Here is a 19,534-nt window from a genome sequence, read left to right as displayed (position 1 = left end):
ATATTTGATTAGGTATTAATTACATGCATTTTCGTCTGCATTTAATTACAATGCACTGGCACTGCCTGCCCCCACCTCAAATACACGTCGACCTCCCCCCGTCAATATGTTGCCCGCAGAATGGTATGGTAATGCACTCTTGCTGTTCCCGGTTAGCCCTGGGGAGCCTTACATGGAATGTGACTTTTATTTTCATCAAACCACATCACAATGCCGTCGTGTCTGGTTTTCTCGCACATAAACATACACACACGCACACCGATTTGGTCAATCGCATTAGTGTGTGGCCCCCGTGAGGGGCAGTTGGCATTGAATGGGAAATCTATGGCGGAATGGATATTACGTGCATTTGATTGCCCATTATTAGGTGCAAATATTGTTTTTTTTCCCCTTTGTGTGTGTGTGTGTGTTTGGTTTTTTTTTCATTTCTGCTTTTGAATCACCGTTTATTGTTTCAGTTTTGTTTTATCTGATACATGCCGTGCGCATTTCGAAACATACGCGCCGGAGCGGTTGTTAGCATGTGCGCTCCATTTTAGCGCAATTTGCATCGATGCAAATGGAATAAGGTTGTAAAGTTACACTTGTTACCGGCTAATTCGGTACGAACGTTCGCTAATGGGTACGTATTTACGTATCGATGTTAGAAGTGCAGTTTAGGCGAGGAAAAGCTCGCTGGAAAATGGGTAGGCGACGAGGGAGGAAATAATAGCAGGTTGTAATAACGCTGGAGACGATTAATGATTGTCATGAGTATTGTTATGCTCAAAACTAGCTTCATTCTAGGGCGTGAACGATGCTCCAAGTAGGTGAGTTAGCTCTCAAAGATCAGGAGATGATCGAGAATGCAAACTATGTGGAGTATCAGCTCATAAACCCTGACCTACCATGATCAATTATGTGATCATGCTACACCTATCTATACATTGTAATATTATCTAAATCTATTATCATTACATGTCTTTTAATCTTTACGCAGAGGCGGATTTACCCTTTTCGGGGCCCCAAGCGGTGGTGTCTAACTGTTTCGCATTCAATCTAATATCAGAAATACTTGAAAATAATTAAATAACCCATTTCTGTGCAAATTAGAATCTTCAAAACATGCTATAATAGTAAGCCTAATGCAGGTTAATGTTTTCCAGTATTTCTGAATTATTTTAAGTGCAATTACAATGACCGTGCTCCTGCCACATTAAAAGATAGACATTCATCTTTCTTCTCTAATGAAACAACAACCTCGAAAGACCTGGAACCCTGATATTTCTGGTATACTTTAATATCTTTGCAGCTGGATAGTAAGTCCATGCTATGAAGGATTGGTCCGGATACCAACGACTCTAATATGAAATATTTCATAATATTAGCCATGCTATTTTATATACATCTTTATAGTTTTAACGCCTCTAGCAAATGTTTCTTCAGCTTTGGGGAAGGAAAAGAATTATTTATGTGTTTTTGATAACAAAACATCCTTCTTTTAGAAATCCTCACATATTAAAACATATCCCTTCGTTTTACAACTATACAGCCCGTTATGGTCTTTAAGGCTTACATGTACATTGCTTAACAAATTAATTTTATAAACCAGCACCAACTAATTTTGCGCTAATAGGTCAAATATAACCTTCTATATACCTTAAGGGGCCCCATTAAAGTCGAGGGATTCCTCGTGGCTGCTTGTAGGAAATCTGACTCTGTCTTTACGCTAACCTTCCTTAAAATCTTTGACGAAATTGAAAGCCACAAATTAAAATTTCTAACTTATTCTTATTGTGTGTTCGCTGTGCTATTTAGGAGAGTAATTTTCAAGTGATATAATTTGTTAAAAAGTAATCAATTATTCAAGTTATTACCAAAATATTGAAATATTATATCTAAACTTATCATTAGCTCATCTAAACTCCCTTTAAAGTCAAGCAAAAGGTACGACGTACAGAAAACATCAAAAAATCCTTAAATTGGAACTCCAAAGGTACAATTGCCACATAGAAGATTAGAGATAACAAAAAATTCAATCCAAAAGCATGATATTTTTAAAAAACTAGTTTTAAAAATAACGCACACAACTCACCTAGTAGCAGAAAACAATTCTCGCGAAACAAGGCATTTCATTAAGTTTTGCACAAATTGAAAGCGAAACCTTTTACTTCCACAATCACACTTTCGTCTGCACGGTATAATCACTGCAAAGCTGCTACCAGAACCGAAGTTCTTGCCCTGTTTGCAGCTGTTGTTAGCTGGCGATGACAACAAGTTCACGGAGAATCGAAACTTTAAAACAAAGGGCATCGTGCCCAACCGTCCTCCCGCAAGAAAATTGAAAGCCATAGCGAAAGTTTGCAAGGCTCACCACCACCATTACCGCCCGGTCGGAAAACTAAATTCATTTTCCTCCCAGTGTGCGGCAGTAAAAAGTTTTCCGTTCCGTTGCCTGCAAAAGTCACTTTCGTTCGACATCCTCACCATAGCGCACGGGGCGGGAAAGGAGCATCCGCTTTTTGTGTGGCCGGATGATTCCGTACAAACTATTCAGCGTCAAAAGCGCACCCCATTCGGCAAACTTAAAACATATACACACACACAGACACCGAGTCCTTAAATCCTGCCATCCGGCCCCCGTAAGGACGAGGCCCGGGGACGACTTCGGGCAGGAACGCTCTTAACACCGTGTCGCATTCGGTCGCCACCAACCGATCTACCAGGGTCATAAAAATGGATGTGAAACAATAGATTTAATAGTCGTACTACACTACTACGTACAAGCGAAACTTTTACTTGACACCTCCTAGTGCTCCGGCGCACGGTATTCGGCCGGGTTCTCTTTCGCTCGTTCGCGTGCAGCTTCTCCGGGCGCGCGGGACTGCCGGGTTGCCCACTTTTGACATGTACCATAAATTACAATTAAGCTCAACACATGTATCAACTGCATTCGGGGCGCGCGCTTGCCGTTCCTTCCTACACGCGCGCGCGGAGATGTGCATCGCTCCGCCGTCTCACTCGCACCGGCGTTTACGGGGTGCGTTATCCTTATTTCACGCTGCCCTCCATCGCGCTGCGCGAACACTCGCGATGGAGCAATCCATTTTGATGGGGGGATGGGGTGCCATGTTCGTGCGCTCTCGCTCGCTCCTATCCCGGTACGCAACACGCTCTCGCGTGGTATGCGCGTGGTTCGCGTGAGAATTTCCACCAGCCTGCAGCAGCGATATGGCAGCGACTGGTTGCGGCCGTCCACCGAGTCGAAAATGATGATATCCTACCCCGGACCTCCCCCCCCACCCGGTAGTTGCCGGTCTGTGTGAGTGATTTGCATGGTGCGAGCGAGATTTTCAAACGGGGTCGCGTTTTTCGCAAGTCGCCCGGCGCGGAAAGCGAAATCTAAACGATCTCGTGTACGACAACCCAAATAGCAAACGCGCTAACGAACGAACGAACGGAACACAGCGAATAATGCATAAACCGTCACCGAGGGTCTAATGTCACCTCGGTTTGGGGCCGTGCTCGTTCTCGTACCGTTCTAAAATGGCTGTTTTCGGTCGATGACGATGGTTTTAATTTTAGATGCTCGTGCGATTCAAAGCCACCCTTCCATCCTCCGCTGTAGTTTATAAAAACCCGTTAGAAGGGGAGAGTTCCGTCGGGTTTTGTGCTGTCGGGTTGGCCTTTTTTTAACGACACTACAAACAAACGACACTACGGCTACGTGTATGGGGGGGGTGAGTGTTTTTATTTTGGGTGTTATTTCAGCGAGACGGGGGAAAAAGCCCACCATGATGAAGATGCCACAATGAGCAAGTGTATCCAACAAATGCTCTCCTAAAAAAAAAAAGCAAAATGGTGAAATGCAGTGAATGAAACAAAGCACAAAAATGCTATCCTCTGCTGGCAGTTGCTGCCAGTGATAAAAGAAAATAAAACGCACACAAAAAGTCACAGCAGAAGCATGTTTTCTAAAAATTGCATTTGCATCGCTGGTTGCATTTTTGCTACCCCCCCCCCTTGTTACCGCATTTCGCTAGGATGCAGGCGATGTTGTCAAATTTGTTGTTTGCTTGCATTGCCTTCCACCATACCACCGCAAACTTCGTTGACCCACCACGTTCGGTATTGTTTCGTGCCGTTTTGTTAAAAGTCGCGTCTAAACAAATTGAATTTTTCACCAAGCGACAACCACCACCACCACCAACCGATCGCGTTTCATTGCGAAACATGGTTTGCCACGTTTGTCTCCTTGCTGGTGCTGGCCTCTAATCTCGATCCGTATGTTAGCAGCATAACGCCAGTTCAAAAGTGCTGCGAGAGCAAAAACCTCCCCACAGCACCACCATTGCCGCCACGTGAGTGGTGAGATGATGCCAAATATCCGGTGTTTAGCAAGCTGATAACATGATACCTACCAACCCCTCCCCGAAAGTGGGGGGAACATTTTTGGGGGCGGCGGTGATGTTCGAGTTTGCTCAAGGATAGAACAACCAAAAAAAAAAGACGACATAAACGGTGCTAAATGGATGTTGTTTTTCTCTGGTTTTGGGTTTTTGTTCTGCTGCTCAACAGCAAATCGATCGATGAATGGTAGAATGCCAGAATGCGGGAAGTATTTATCACACTATTCAACAACATGTATTCATGTTTAGCTATTTTTCAAAGTAAGTTTAACGGTTGAACGATTGTAATGTGTGTTGTTGACTTTTGGCAATAATTCTAATTTTTTAAAAAGTTGTACGAGAAACAAATTCAAAATTCATTTTATTGAGACGCTATGGAAGAAATACTAGAATTCAAGGTGAGAATAATTGGTGTTTCGTCTAAAAAAATTAAAATTCGAAATTTTAAAAATGTTGTAACATAAAACACTCTAATCTAAAACGAAAATATTATTTTAAATCTAAAATGAAGTACCTAAACCTGACATAACACCTGATGTACCTGAATACCTGACGTATGTTTTATGCCAAGCGTTTTCAATGTATTCAGAGAAATTCAGAGTAATTAATTTATTTACTAGAATGCCATGTTTGAACATTAAACACATACGTTTTCGCATGGAATTCCTCAACAGATGTTCTTAAGTCGTGAAGCACCAAGATTTTTGGTTATTAGTTAATTAATTCAATGAATATAAAACCTATCTCTTCTTTTACTGTAAGTGATAAATATATTCAACTAGAAGCGAAAGAAATTTGTAGAAATAAAGCTAAATATTTAAAAATCAATTTATTTCTATCGTTAATTTAAAACAATGTAAATCTCAAGAAACATTTCTGTAGATAAAATAAAAAATTAAACTTCCACATTTTAACAACATTAAAAATGTTTAATTGCTTGCAAAAACCTACAAATATTACTCAAATAACCATAATGTTAAGATAGTAATAAGACTTATTACGGTACCACACAATCAATACGCTTGAGATGATTTTGTTCATGCTCCAACTATACGCAAACGACAACTACCAGCCCTATCTATGTACCGGTCCATCCCGGCACACCGCCGCCGTACGGAACATTGTTACATCGGGTTTTACTACAGACAGAACGACACACCGATAAAACCGAAAACCCTCGAATCCCGAATACCCGAGCCCCTAAATCCCCATCTGCCACAGACCGTTCGGAATGCGGATCGAGCAAAGCGCCGTGCTACACGCGCTAAACAGCGCTGCTGCACCGGTGCAAGAAGGTGGAATGGCTTACCAACGGTAACAAAACGAAATGGCAGCCCCAGGGGGGGAAAAAGCAAAGAAAGAAAAAAAGGTTTACACTTAAAATAAAAAAGACAGCATAAAGAATACAACCAAACGGGGGGGAAAACAAACGACAAGCAACGATACGAAAAATAGTCAAACAGCACGGGCAAACGTTCGGGCGCAAAAAAAAAACACCTTGTTATGAAATAGTCATGCGCATTTATGTTTTCGCCAAGACCGGGCCGGTCTGGTCTCGTGTACGTATGCAACGCAACGCAAGCAGAATGGTTTGGTGATGTTGGACCGGGTTGGCCGTTGCATGTGTGTGTGTTGCAGGCACGGAAACCCTTTAGCACCACCGAACCATATCGGCACAAGATGTGACGTAGGACATGGAAAGCTTAAATTTTCCTGCCCCACACCCGTCGGCAAGGCGAGCGGTGCGCAATCCAAGGGGTGGAAAACCCACCTCCCCCAAGGGGAGTGGGTGAAGGGTGTGTTAAGGGGGTAAGAAAACATCAACAAAATCAATCCCCGTTGCCAGCTTTGTTTTACATCGAGTGACATTTTCGAGTGGCACTAGTTGGTTGATGATGATGATGATGATGATGGTGCAAGGTTAGTTTTGAATGTCTCGGTTTTACCATTTTCTCTATGGCTCGGGCCGTCGAGCCGATGGTACCGCTTTGCGCTTTATCTACCCTGGTGGAAGAGTACTTCGGTGCCGTATGATGATAGGGTGAATCGAAGATTGCTATCTCTATTAGCATTTTGCAAAACCACACATCAACACACACACGTGCGCGCGCGCCATGTGTCTCCAGACGAGTACACGCTGGTACACGTGGAGGCTAGGCTGTGGAGGTTGGGCAGAGGCAGTACATTCGGGGGTTTTGGGGCACGAACCGTACCGTGGTTCTACGGTTTTCGAGCCATTTCTATCGAGATTCTCGAGAGGGTGTTAGTGTGCAAAGTGTTTCGGCATGCATCCCCCAATTCCCTCCCCCCACCGACCGTGTGGTAACCTAAAGGCCTAAAGCGAAAGGGTTGTCACATACATCCTCACACACAGACACACACACTAACTCAAAGAAATAACACGATCTCATTTCCTTGCAGCCAGGCCCCATGTTCAATTTTCCCTCTGTGGAAAAGAAGCTCCCAGGAGCAACTGTTGGGTACAGCGCCTACCGACACCAGCGCCTGGCCCGGTGGACACATTTTCACAAGGAACAAATTTATCTCACGGCCTCATCCAGCAGGACGGAGGGGCAGGTTTTTGCCACCACCATTCCCTCCACCACCATCTTAAAGCCACCCGCCCGTTGGTTGTTCTGCGCCCATCACCGCCGAGCAACAACAGTTGTTCTCGGTCTTGTCCTGGTCTTGTGCGGCCTCGTTCCGTATCACTTTAAATTTATTCAATTTATACATGTGAAACAAAATGGCGGCGCCTAATCGATTTAATTTTATGATAATGGCGAATAACATTATACCGGGGCGTTTCGTGCGGCCCAGAGGGGGAAACCAGAGTCCACCCAAAAGGGAATGATGGATGCAGAAAAGCACACACACACACACACATACATACAAGCACAACTGCAACGAGATCATCCCCCCCTCTCCAAACGGCTGTCCTGCTTTGCGCGAGATTGGAAACACGGAGCAGGAACGTGTTTCTCACCCTCCCCAAGTCCCAGTTTCCTCTCCTTTTCCTTCACATCCCCTCCTTCCTCCCTCGATGCCCGGGGGGGATATTGGCGCAGGTTTCATCGAGGACATCGCTGCAAGCCATCGGGAAAGTGAAGCGAGTGTACGAACGAAACCGCTGACACGATGTGGACACCAGTCTGAAGGGGCCACGCTCTCGGTTGTGTGTCTCGGTCCCGGGTTTTGCCATCCAGAAGATGCCATCCAACATCCCCGAAACCGTTTGCTTGACCGAGCATTCTTCCGCTGGCGTATGTTTCGGTGCCCGGTTTTGTCCCGCAGGCCGTTGGGCGATGGGTTCGTTAGCATGGCGCTCGATTCAATCTGGCGGCCCATCGCGTCGCCATCTCGATCGCCGTTATCAGTCGCCATGCAGTATCGTCCCGTTTGTGTGGCTTGAGCGTTCCCAGGAAACCCGGAATCGCTCGTCGCAGCAACTTCTTTCCAGAATCGTTTAAGGAAATGCGAGTCGGGGAAAATTTCGGTTCTGGATTGTGAATGTCTTTTTCTGGTTCTTGTTGTGTGTATGTCTTAAACCAACATTTATTTGATATTAATTGAGTGGTGAAGCATATCCTTAATATGATTCTCGTGTCGGGGCGAGAACTCGGTACTACTTGCGTGTTGCACAGTATTTGCATAATGATTTGTCCAAAATTTAATCAGAGTCTGAGATTCAATAAATTACCATCCGGGAATGTCTCGATATTTATCGGGCATTTTATTCATAGCTATGAACACTAGAACTACCAAATAAGGAATTTGGAACACTATTTCGAGGTTAAGTATTTTGACTGTATTGAATGCAGGACTTTTATCTAAATATTCGTAAATATTAGGCACAATTTCAGAAAACGGAATGATGCTCTCCGTATGAATTTTATTATGTTTTTGACATTTAAGGTAGTTTTAAAAGTGAAATCGTTCAATTATTCCTGATATTTTTAAAACAATAAAAAATAAAGCCACCGTAAGTTTCTTGTATTGGAAAGAATCAACAGTTTAAGTGATTTTATACCATCTGTATCATCGATGTTTATGTTTTACGTTCATTTAATTCAAGCTTTTGCTTTCGATCAAAAGCCGTCGGCACAACGTACCTTGCGTCTTGCCGCGCAGCGAACCTTCTTTCGCAAACATATTTTGTATTCAAAACGTTATTTCCCTCGTTACGAGATCATAATGGCATCGTAAAATCAGAATTAAAATGCTCTCCAGTGACCGGCGCGGGACCGAACCCGGGAAAAACACTTTCCGCGCGTGTGGATTAACTGCAGTGTTAAAAGTCATCCTATCACAACACACAAATCGAGCGTTCTCGTGTTCTGCTCCATTTCTAGCATTAACATCACTGCACACGTTCCATTTTTCATTACCATATTTGCAATTTCAATTTTATCCATCGCTTTTTTTCGTCGGTTGTCCATTACTGGGCCGTACGCCGAACGAAACAAAAATAAAATAAAATTGACCATCCTCCGCATATTGAAGAAAAAAGGAAAAATTAAGGCCATGAAAGTATGATTGAAAATTGTATCAATAGCACAACAATAAAAGCAAAAAACCCCGGAATCCATCGCAAAACCACACCGAGGGAAAAGAAGCAACAAAACATGCCTCAAATATCCGTCGATACAAGGGACATCCGCCAAACAGCTCCCGGCTCCCGGAGTGGATAAAGTGCCACACACTTTGTCGTAAGCGGTGCTGCCCGTTTCGGGCCCCCCCTTCCCGCCGACCGATAATAAAATATCATTCAATAAAAAATTGAAAAACGATTTAAGAGCCCATAAAAAATTCAAAAACTTTTACTTTCCCCGAGGCGCGTGTCCTGCAAGTGAACGAAGTGCGGTTGTTGCTTCGGTCCTTGTATTGCCGTACTTTAGAGTTGGGTATGGGTTGTTGTTCTTCTTTTTTTGCTGTTGTTTGCTTCCCTCCTGTTTGTCAAAGGTCTATCGAATGCGCGCGGTTTTATCCATTTGTCCCATCGATGCTGCTTTGTTTCTTTTCGCTTTTCGTCTTGCTCCATTTCTACCGGATATTTCCAATCCATTTTCCGATGTTTTCCAGCGAAGGCAGCGGTACGGTAGGAAGAGACCCTTTCGATGGAGGCCCTACGTTACGGAACGCGGTTTACTTCCGCGCTTTTCGCACTGTGGTTGCCACGCTTTCCATCCGGGATGGAATCGGTGGGCAAAGTGTTCTAGGAAGCCTTCTGTTTAACATTCCCTTTCATCGCATCAACAAGAGTGTCCTTCTTTCTTATGCACGCTGAAGGAAGTTTATTCACTTAAGCTTCGGTTCACGCATTGGCGGAATATGGAATTTTCGTCATGGCGAAAGTAAGGAACGAACGAAAACACCGTGCGAAAAATCCAATCGATGGGGTCTCTCTCTCTGTATCCTGAGAGCAAGTGGTTCATAGTGCCGAATTCTAACCAAAAAAAATCTGATCCTCTTTTAGGTTTTTAGATAAAGTAACAGAAAAAAAAATGAAAAATGTAAGCAGCGAAAGAACGTCTTGAAAGCGGATGGTGAACCTGTTGAAATTCAAGGTGCTAGTTGAGGTTTATACCTCCAAAAACATACCTCTATATGCTACCGTACTGAAAAGAACCTGGGAAATTGGAGACGAATGCTGCTGATATAGCTTTAACACACGTTTTTTCCACGACTTCAAGCTATTCTTATTCAGCCAGTCCCTTGGAAAATCTTTCCCTTTTTCCACATGACAAAGGGTGTTGCTCGGCGTTTTCAATCGTTTGCTACCATCGAAATCGATCCTTCCCGAGTTGACGACCGTTAAAAAGTGAAATCGAATGAAAATGTGACTAGTGTGTACGCTTTTCCCATATGCCATCACCCATTACAATACAAAGTTCCCATGCGGTGCCGACCGGGTTGGGTTGGAAAATTCTATCCGTTTTTCACCAAACACGTGCACGAACACCGGCCCGATGGTAAAGTGCCGCTAGCCAGCAATAAAAGAACTGCCACACACATACACCCACACAGACACACACACAAAAGCACGCTGTTTTCCGCGCGCTCATCGAGTGGAAAGTGTGAAAATCGGAATCCTCATGGCGGAACGAGCATCATGCCGGGCGTAAAGTGGGATGTTGGAAAAAAAGGAAAAGGAAAGCACAAAAAAATACACAAAATAAAAAAAAGGAAAACTCCGAGAGTTCCTTATGTTTGGAAGAAAAACCCAGATTGAGGTTTTCCCGACCCACGGCCTGGCGGCCTTTTGTTGGGCGAAGAAGGCGATCATCGGGCGGGTTTTTTTTTTATTTGTGTGTGGAAGCTACTGGGTTGGCTGACAAATTTCCCAGTTTCGGTACAATCCTTCAAATTGGCGTTTTCATTCCCCCTTTTTCCCTTTACCTCCTCATCCCCCACTCGTTGCACGTACAGCCAGAACCGCCCGGAAAACACGATTTTTCATCGGTATTAAATCGAAAAAGAGAGACCCCGTGTGTGGATTGGGAAAACGTTCGATTCTCGATCGATGGCACCGGGGTATCCTGCGCGCGGTGTAAAAAGAACTCCGACTCCGACTCCGACCAAGAACGATAAATTTTCGCCACTCAGCGTGTGGGGTGTGGGATGCGGAGGGGATATCAGATTGATTCTTGGAACCGTTGCCCTATGCATTCCGGTATCCTTCGTTCAGACGCGCACCCGTTACGGATAAGGAGTCGACCGGAGTCAATTTAGGGAGTCTGTTTTGATTGAACACGTGAGTTATACCCATAAATATGATTTGCACTTGTTTAGCACGATGTTCATCTCCCATTTGGTGGCCAATTTGGATCCTGCCTCAATTGTGCCAGCTGGTGCCATATGCAGCAGCAGTCGGCTCGGTGTTGGATCGATTGCTCACACACACAAAAAACAGCACACACACACGCATTCTCAAACACTGGGTGTAGGAAAGGGAGGTGATGTCTAGGCACACGGACGGAGCCGGACGAGAAAATAGACTTCCAAGTGTGATAAATCAGAACGGCTCTGTCGGCGCTTGTTGCCCTTGACGGTCGCACCGAAACCGTTTTTGGTGTGCGTCTCGAGAGGACTTTTCGTAGACTTTCGGTAGATTATTTTTCCGACGCAGAGTTGGGGGTTTTTCTTCTTCTTCGGGATGGGGTTTTTTTTTCGTGTGGTCTTTATTCCGCCAGCCTAATGCCCGCAAGGGTGGGGGCAGAAGATCTATTGCCACTTAATTGCGGCACAATTATTCGCCCATTGATTGTTTGCTTGTGATGATTTCGGGGTTGAAACCTATAATTGGGGCGAAGTCGGCTTTTTGTTGAGCTGCAGATGCCGTTGCAGGGATGGGCCTTTTTTATGAGGTGTATGATTTATGGACCGATGGGTAATTGAGATGCGGTCTTGGCGCTCAGCAAGCGTTCAAATGGCAGAAGATGCGTTCGCATAGATCATCGGCAAACAGTGGCACGACAAACGCAGTGTTCGACAAAACGAACTTAATTCACGCCCGGTTGAACATGCCCTAAAGCTCATGTTTAACACTTCAACCATCGAGCGTGGAGCGGCGAGGCCACCGGCGAGAGGCGTGTAATCATTGTCTATACCCAACCATAGCGTACCGGCCACAATCGATATTAGATAAGTCAAATAACCTCAGCTTATGCATGTCAAACAAACATCACTTCCGCCCGAGCCCGAGCAATACGGTGGCCACGGGAAAAACCACCTCGCACTGAGGAGACAACAACACCATGGGACATGATATTTTCGGATGACAAATTTTATCCAATCAACCCATCCCATCCCATCCCGTGTACGGCTCGGCAGCTTACTCTTCACCAATTGGCCACCGCATATTTATTGCACCACAAAAGCACACATTTCTCTCCCCCTACCTGCCGAGTTCCCCGAGCTGTCGTTGGCAGTGGCGGGAGCACACAAAAAAAACGGTAGCTAATGTTTTCGTTCATTTTTTCCTCCGGAGGAACCCAAACTGATGACTGATACCGACCCATCACGAAACGGCAATCGCATGTTACGGAAGGAATTTGGAGCCCGTCGATCGGGCCAGGTTTTGGAAGGTTGGGCGCACTCACGCAAAAATCGTGACCCGCACGAAGAGGGTGGTAGCCGTTTCTTCCAGCTGCACAGGTTTTCCCGGTTTTGGGCCAGAACAAATTTGATCCAGCTTTTTTCGGTGCTTCCCTGAAAGTGATCCTTTTTTTGTCGGGGTGCAAATTTATGATTGCCCACTTTAATGGTCGATATAACAATTTATTGGCAGCGGGTAATGAATGAAGGGGCGGATGTTGTTTCTCTCTGTCCGGGGTTCGGTTGCAGTCGGAGGTGGCGGTCGAAAAGGTAAACCGGTTCGAGAAATATTGCATACGTCAAAAAGAACAGGAAGCCGACAGGTTCATGATCAAGCGTTGCTTAAATATTTAACATCTGTTCCGCTAAGACGATATTTAATGATCCGGAGGGTTACAGCTCTGTCACATAAAACACACACACTCGAGACAGCAGTAAAAGCTTGTTAAACTGCAACTTCATCCTTTCCAGCTCTCGGCACGCATCGTACGGCTGATGAACCTTTATCAATTCATGAGTGACGCTATTAAACGTATAATCTCTCCAGAAGATGATGCATTGCTGCAAACCGGGAGCTCTACACGTCCCAAAAAAGACCGTGCCAACTACCTGCCATTAATCAGCTCACGAGCTGTAACTCTCCAAAGCATCATAATAATAATAACGCGCGCGCGCGCTACAACCGGCAATCTGCAGCGGTGTAAACACAACGCTGCGACGGCCACGAAACGGCACCTTCTCCAAACCTTACCCCGGGATCGTTGTTTGATAGTACCATCCAGGACGGAGTGGTAAAGGTTCGAAAGGTGCCATACGTTTCGGGGTTGATGAAATCTTTCGCCAGTGTGCCCAGTGGCAACACATACACGGAGCCCTACGCTAGTTGCTCTCAATTGCAACATAATAGCTTCATATGTTATTCAAAATGATTCTCACCGGAATCGTGCCACACGGTCGCCCACTTTCCGTGCTATGATACTTCCCGCATCCTCCGCAGGAACACCCGGAACCTGCGGGTGCCTCCGGTTGTGGTAGCAAAAGATGCTGCCCGTCTGATACGATCGAAGTTGAGCGATGGTGTGTAATTAAAAATTAAATGTGCATATGCAAGTTGCATGCCGATCGCCGCACTGACTGCGATGCAGACTCTCGCATTGCGTTCAATTGGCCCCACTCCCCCCCGAAACATGTGCTTGCGCAAGTTGAAAGTTTCTCGGTGCCCAGCCGGAATTGCATGTGCAATTCAACCCCAACCCCTGGACAAATGCCGCAATAGTGTGTACGGTGTGGGCGATGCATAATTTCCGTGATTATGGAGGTTCTACGGGGAATGGGAAGTTCTACGTTCTGCCCTCAGAACCGATCCGATCTGGCCGAAACGGACGGGAAATTATCACTTTCTCGGGTACGGTCCCGTTTTGTACCGCGGTGTGAAGTGGCTACGAGTGACGGCACGGTGGGAAGCCACGACCACTGTGCGCTCGATGTGTTAATATGCGTGGTATGTGTAGTGCATTTATATGGTAATAATCAAAACATGAGATATTTATGTTCGCGCATTGCAAATTTATAATAAACCCTGATTATACGGCAGCGTCAACCTCGGGTTGAGCTGATATTAAAGAAGAGGGTTCCGATATTTTTGCAATGGTAAATCTACAATCAGGTTGTTTTCTTAATTTAATTCTCTTTTCCAGTGAAAAAAATACTCGAGTGTTGGCATTTGTAATTTTGTTACATAAGGAAATGCTCAAGCTTTAGCAAACTTCAATGTGATCCGAGTGACTTCTGCTAACGAGAACCTTATACCGTACGATCGCATGAGCACGGTGCATTAAGATGAGTCACTCGGGCAAGGCTGGATGGAGGGGAAGGGAAAAAACGTTACACATGTTTCTCCCAATCATGAAGGCGAATACATTTAGTTAACCTTGTTTCGTGAGGCAGCAACAAGAACAATACCACACCCCAACCACCCCCTTCTGTCTATTTCTTACTAATTTGTCGGTTATTGGAAAATTAATGAATGTTAACGTTTATTTTAAGCGCACAGAAGCGCTTTGCTTTTTAAAAAAGGGCAGCATTGTAATGAGGTGCCGGTTGGGGAGGAAAAACACATGCGTAACGCCACTACCCTTAGATGTATTGCTTTCATTCGCGTCAACCCCTCCGCCAAAAAGGGGAAACGAACTGTCACGAAATTTTGACAGGTGGTGAACCGGTATACGCTTTTCCAATTTTCGCCGGTCTCTTCACAGCTGCACGGTACTGCGTAGAGTGGAATGTGCAATAAATGAAGGTAACGCGATAAAAGCCCCAACACCCAACAGGGTCGGTAGGGCCTTGCGGTCATCTGCGGTGTCTTATCAGCTGGTGTTTGAGAGTTGGGTTTGGGGGGGGCAAGATGTGCGAACTTTGCCGGAATTCTCGAGCAGTTGTTTACTCACGGAAGGATATGCATTAATACACAGCAAAAGTTTGGTGCACGCGTGCAGGTCCGTTCGTTGGCTGTAATTAGTTACACCCGAATGTCGAACAGCCTGATGTTCCATTGGGTCCACCGAACGTTTATGCTAATTTTCTGCACATTCCAGTACCAGCAAAGAAGTGCGAGAAAATTGGTGTTGAGATGGGGGATCGAGGAGGACAAACTGCTGCTGCTGCTGCTGCTGCTACATAGCCTTTGTTACAGTTTATATGCATCGATAGCTCAGCATTTTGCTCCTGTTTTGTATTTTTTTTACCTCTTTGCTTAAAAACCAGTTTGTTTTAGCGAGATATTGAAGCAAAAAGAGATCGGGTTGTTTTATTTTTTCCTTTATTACCTTCAACCGTCTTAGGAACCCTTTCTATTTTCGAACAACACTGTGAACGGTTGAAAATAATGCTTCGAAATAAATTCCTTCCCTCCGTCGATAAAGACCGTTTTATGGGTGCAACATAGTTTGGCCGTCAGTGATCCAAAGCAAAGCTGTTTGATTATTGGCCACCCAAAAGGCGTCAATACGCAAAGGAATTACCTTTCGTCACGCTACATTCGACCCCGGGTAGGGTGGGTTTTTGAGGGGGTGGTAGGGGGGTGGGCATAGAAAATGGCTCTCTTCTTATTCTTATTCTCGCCGGCAGCGTCGAAACTGGTGGCCCGGTAATGGTGACCACAAATCTATGCCACGAAACGACCGCGCACGCAGTACATGCATGGGAAACTCAATCTCCTTTTTTTCCCCCCTATACCACGTACCATCCGGCGTACATCCTACTCGGAAGTGAAACATGAGTTATGGCGCGCTGCTGGAATGTGTTCCTGCCTCGAAACAATATGGTACAGCCGTCTAAGGATCGAACACCAAACAAAAAAAATGACACCTCTGACCCACACCGGGAACAAACTTCGCTTTTGGGGTGGAAAATTGGCAGGAAAAACTACCGTCAAGCACCAATAATAATGAACCGCGTGCGGAAAGTGCAGGAAGGAAGTAACTACTTTCCTTCTGTTCTTTTTCCCCTCTAAGGAGGGGTTTTCTTTTTCGACTTTCGGTTAGTTCCAGCCGTGGTCAAATTGAATCACAACCCCAAACATTTACTCTCCTGTTTCGCCCCGTTTGCCGGCGCGCGAAAGGACTGCAACCAGTGTAGGGCGAAGCGCGTACATGCATTCTTCACGCTCACTCGTAAGCGTTGTCCTGCTAGCAAAATTCCGGCCAATAAATTATCCGTTCAAAGTCCGAAAAATCCCGACGAAATAAAAGCCCCCCCTACAGTTCATCTGTTTAACATGATAAAGCGGGCATTGATGCCACAATGGGGACCGGAAGGACCCAGACGAACTTACCCATAGGCAGCTAGGGTTGGATCGTACGGGTAGTATCCCGTGGTAGGCTGCAATCCGGCGGAAGTCCACGCTGTCATATCACTCGTTGGTCCACTGTCCTTCAACGCGTAGGGGTTGCTCTGCAAGGGTGAAAGAAAGAGAATAAAGAAAGCGATGATAAAGAAAAGTCGCAAAACAGTCGCCCAAACAGTGTGATTTGCGTCGCATTCGTTTACTTCCTGGTTGTTGCAAATATTGCAACTTGCTAATCACAAAACACACCAGGTACAGGAAAACATAAGTAAATTGAATGCAAACCTCGCACGAATGTAAACGAACCATGGCCGCTTAAGTATAACGTGGTGTGTCTCGCATTGCACCAGTGCAGATTACGATCGAGAACGGCCATTATTAACGGCCCCACCGTTGAGGCACCCGGAGAAGGGGTGCGTTGACGCTTGCCATGCCGCCAAAAATTCCTGTCCCCCGCACCCCGTCTACGGCGACTCGAATTAGCCCGAACAAAACAAAACAATTAACACTTTTATGATTTTATTATTGTTTTGCAGTGCAAGCGTTCCCGTTTAATGTGTACGAGGCAAGTACGTTTATGGTGGTGATTTCATTTCTCTTTTCCACCCTTTGCATTCGGGCCAGCCTCAATGCCGGTGGAAAGCTTGCAGATGAATTGCAAGCTTTTCGGAAGTGTGCAACAGTGTGCTAAGAACAACGACACGAGAGAATGCTTGTTTGCTGTTGCTCCCCTTTTTTTTTTGCGCGCTCCGTTGTTGTTTTTTTTATGATTAACAAATATACTCATCTCATGGTGTTTATTTCTCCTCAGTCCGGTGCATCCCTTAATGCACCAGGGGGAGTTTTCCTTTTCTGTGTGTGTATTTTTATGATTTCATACGTTCCAGATTATCTTTTCACTCTGAACCCTTCTGCAGCGCTGTAAACCAACAAGCGTGCGCTGGAAAAAAGAGTAAATAAACCAGACTTGCTTCATTGTAGAAATGAATGCCAGCGATGGGGTTGAACTTCCTATCCTCACACTGTGCTCTCTGTGTCTCTGTTAGCGCTAATTATCGAAACGGAGCGATGGATCAGTGAAAACAATCCACCGGAGCAACCGGGGCGGGGGAGGGAATCGTTCGCCAGCCGAGGGGCGACAATCCACTTCAAGCGTAAAACAATAAACGGGCAACACGAAACACGGCAGCTTTAAACGGGCGAAGACAAAAACAACAAACAAACAGAAATGCACACAAAATCAACTGTTAAAACACACATAAACGCCCCGAATGACTTACGAGGAGTTGGAGGTGCATGTGCTGTGCTAGCCTTCTGACCGACTTCAATCGGCCAAAAAGCATCGGAAAAATGGGTATTCCCTTTCCCCCCCCAAAACAGTCGACGTTTTCCCGGCTTCCCTCCGCCCAAAACACACCGGTTCAGGTTTCAGCGTGTTTCACGTTTTAACAGGCATAACATAACAGGCCGAAAACGACGGTTCTTAATTATAACATTTTTATTTAAAACAAAATATGTGCTGCGCATAAAATTATAAGCACCTTTTGTTGCTTTTACTACCCGAAAGCTACTCGCCCGTATCGGGGGCCGTGGGCCGGATTGGTGTAAAATTCCTTTACCGGGGTAAGGAATGAAGGAAGGTTCACGAGTGTGTGTGAATACGTAAATAAATGTGTAAAACACTTGTTTGCACAATTTCATTTGATGCGATATAAATTAAGCTAAATGAGACAAGAAATTATAGCAAATCTGATCTATGGAAAGAGTTTATTTGGATTCTTTTAGGAACTTCTACTCTGAATATATTTTTAGATGTTTAGGAAAACATCGGAAGATTGTAAAGAATCATAAGCTAAATTTTTGATATATTACCATAGTTTATAGATGAACACAAACCTAAAGGCCAATGTGTTTAAAAGAAAAATGTAAAATGTTTGAAGGTGGAATTTTTGAGATATAGACGAGGTTGATAGACGAACACAAACCTAACGGCCAACGTGACTCACAATAATCAGAACTTTCCTATATAACTCTCTGAATAAGCATCTGACTTCTCTATATAAGCATCTGAATATGAACAGATGTATCAAGAATTATATTCCAACAAAAGATGCATTCCAAGTTAACATACAAAAGCAGTGAAAGAAAAAAATCCACCGATCGTGAAGGAAGGATTTTCTATCAGTTCGCTTGTGCAATTGATGTCTAACTCCTCAGGATTCCTATTTGCCACTGTTTATTCACTTATCATGATAGTTTGTCTACTGTCAGTTTGCTATAAATTTGCTATAATTTTAAAAATCATGTAATTATTCCTGTTTGGCCTATCTGCTTAAGGTCCTTTCTTATTTATTATCCTTTATTGTTAAACCAGTAGGGTCCTCCAACAAACCAGGTTGGTAGTGAAACAAAACTCCATCCCTGGAATAAATCGATCCCTATTACATCACTTACAACACAATCGGGACAGCTAAACGATCGTTACAACTTGATCCCAACCATCAAACATCAAACAATAGTTTACGATAGTGGGTATCACCATCATCGCGATGATCAGAACGGGAACGATCGATGGTATGGTGAAGTTGAGAAGAGAAACCCTCGCGCAAAGCAAAACGGCGCATGCAGTCGGTGCGCATTGTTCACCGATGCCGGTGCACAGTAACGTCGTACGACATTTTTTATGTTTCAATTAAAAGCCACCGAAATGCCATCAAGGTGATACGAAGGTATCCTTTTACAAGCTATAAAACCAACAATAAAAGGGTATTAAAAGAGAATGGCGTCACAATCGGGCCAGAGTGGAGTAGGGGGGGTTGGGACAGAGAACCCGCTTCATCGCTCATCGGGGGCTCCGTTTTGTGCGCTCGGCTTTTGTGTACCGGGGTCCACTTGTTGGCATCTTCTTTCTTCGCCGCGCGATACACGCTGGTGCACTTCTTCGTTCTCCTTCGTGCAAATAGCGCAATAGAAATAACGCCACTTGTTTCGATACTGCATTCCAGGCTGGAAATGTCTTGGGCGTCTATTCCCATGTTCGGCCCACCATCCGACCCGTTGCCGTTCCGCGCTTTTCCGATTTTTCCAACCGTTCAATCAGCATAATATGCCACTCTTCATTTCACGCACGATCCCTCAAACGGGCCCGCGCGCTATTCGCGCTTGTGAGTGCACGCATTTCGCGTGCGTGGTTTTGGTTGCGTCC

At 44.9% G+C, this 19,534-nt stretch overlaps 1 protein-coding gene across 1 annotated transcript in view; it reads right to left on the bottom strand.

Moving 5' to 3' along the window:
* Positions 1-19,534, bottom strand: part of LOC128300666 (homeobox protein araucan-like) — a 74,769-nt gene that overhangs the window by 19,293 nt on the left and 35,942 nt on the right. The window contains exon 3 of the mRNA XM_053036816.1: positions 16,318-16,436. Coding sequence (XP_052892776.1) covers positions 16,318-16,436 — 119 coding nt within the window. The remainder of the gene's footprint in view (positions 1-16,317; positions 16,437-19,534) is intronic.

Source organism: Anopheles moucheti, chromosome 3 (genome assembly GCF_943734755.1).
Source record: "Anopheles moucheti chromosome 3, idAnoMoucSN_F20_07, whole genome shotgun sequence".
Classification (NCBI taxonomy): domain Eukaryota; kingdom Metazoa; phylum Arthropoda; class Insecta; order Diptera; family Culicidae; genus Anopheles; species Anopheles moucheti.
The sequence above is the reverse complement of the archived record's forward strand: the minus strand, read 5'-3'. Positions and strand labels throughout refer to the sequence as shown.